The 1463-nt window shown below is 66.4% G+C and overlaps 1 protein-coding gene across 1 annotated transcript in view; it reads right to left on the reverse strand.

Moving 5' to 3' along the window:
- The window catches only part of LOC103894938 (nck-associated protein 1-like), a gene marked incomplete at its 5' end in the record, with an annotated part of 55366 nt that overhangs the window by 49140 nt on the left and 4763 nt on the right, over positions 1–1463 (reverse strand). Inside the window, 4 exons of the mRNA XM_009274420.1 lie at positions 16–191; positions 306–437; positions 603–742; positions 1221–1340. Coding sequence (XP_009272695.1) covers positions 16–191; positions 306–437; positions 603–742; positions 1221–1340 — 568 coding nt within the window. The remainder of the gene's footprint in view (positions 1–15; positions 192–305; positions 438–602; positions 743–1220; positions 1341–1463) is intronic.

A 1463-nucleotide genomic window follows, 5' to 3' on the forward strand; every position in this document is an offset into this window, starting at 1 on the left:
GTTCGCGGGCGGGCGTCGTGGGCTGCGTCTGCTGCAGGAGGACGCTGCGGATGATGCGCCCCGTGTCCAAGCCCACGAACTGCCCCAGCGACTGGATGAAGGTCATGTAGGCGCTCAGCCCCACCAGCACCTCCGAGGGCCGGGCCACCTCCTGCATGGCCTGGCTGTAGCCTGCCATGGCCACGATGGCTCTGCAGGGACAGGAAGGGGCTGTCTGGAGAGCCGTGGCCGAGCGTCCCCTCCCCAGCAGCACCCACAGCCCACCCTGGCCCCGCCATGTCCCTCATCCCTGGTGCGGTCCCTACTTGGTGAAGCGTGTCTCCAGGTGGCTGCTGAGGTATTCGGCCGGCGTCACTGTGTGCTCGAAGACGGTGAAGTTGGGCACGTGGTTGAGGCTCAGGGACAGCTCGGCCAGCATCAGGTGCAGCTTGTCCATGCTGGGGTGGGGGGGACAGGCGCCGTTAGCCACACCGCGGCCCCATGGGGACAACCCCACGGTCACGCCGTGCCTCCACATCACACCATGCCCACACCCGACGTCTGGTGGCCACCGCTTCCCGCCAGCCCCCTGCCCACCCTCGCCAGCCCCGGGTGGCTCTCACTTGGTGGTCAGGGTCCGGTCCTTCCTCTGGCTCTCAGCCCCCGGCTTGTCCCGCTCAGGCTCCCCCTTCTTGGCCGGCTGCTTCAGGGTCTTCTTGTTGCGGGCTTTGCTGATGGTGGAGGCGCAGTGCTTGGGCAGCAGCTGCCGGACACAGGCAGCGGGTTACCACGGGCCATGGCACCGAGGACAGCCCAACCGGGGCCTCCAGGACCAGAGGTCACCATCCCCATGGTTGAACTGGGGACATGCCCTGCCAGGTCTTCCCCCCATGGCCTCTGCTGTCCCAAGGCTTTGGAGAACATGGAGGCCACAGAGGTTCTGGAGACCCTGGAGGCCATGGAGGTCCCAGAGGACAAAGATGCCACGGAGACCCCAGAGGCCATGGATACCCCAAAGGCCATGGAGACCACAGAGACCCCAAAGGCCACAAAGACCCTGGAGGCCACAGAGGCCATGGAAACCCCAAAGACTACAGAGAAGGTGATGGAGACCTCAAAGGTCATGGAGACCTCAGAGGCCCTGGAGACCCCAGAGACCCCAGAGGCCACAGAGATCCTGAAGGTGATGGAGACCCCAAAAGCCACAGAGACCTCAGAGGCCCTTGAGGCGCGACCCTCACCTGCTCGCTCAGGTTGTGCTGCTCGGCGCAGGCGTCCATGATGCAGGCGCTGGCCTGCCGGGCCATCTCCTCCAGGAACTTGTTGCATAGCCCCAGCGCTATGGCCTTCAGGTGGGGATACTGCGGGGGGAAAGCCACGGCACCGTCACGGCGCGTGGCATGCGGGCCACGTCCACGTCCGCAGCCTGCCACCAGCTGCCTCGAGGCCGTGGGGGCGGCGGCGGCCCCGCCCTCCAATACCCC

This window comes from Aptenodytes forsteri, unplaced genomic scaffold, assembly GCF_000699145.1.
Source record: "Aptenodytes forsteri isolate BGI_AS27 unplaced genomic scaffold, ASM69914v1 Scaffold64, whole genome shotgun sequence".
Lineage (NCBI taxonomy): Eukaryota > Metazoa > Chordata > Aves > Sphenisciformes > Spheniscidae > Aptenodytes > Aptenodytes forsteri.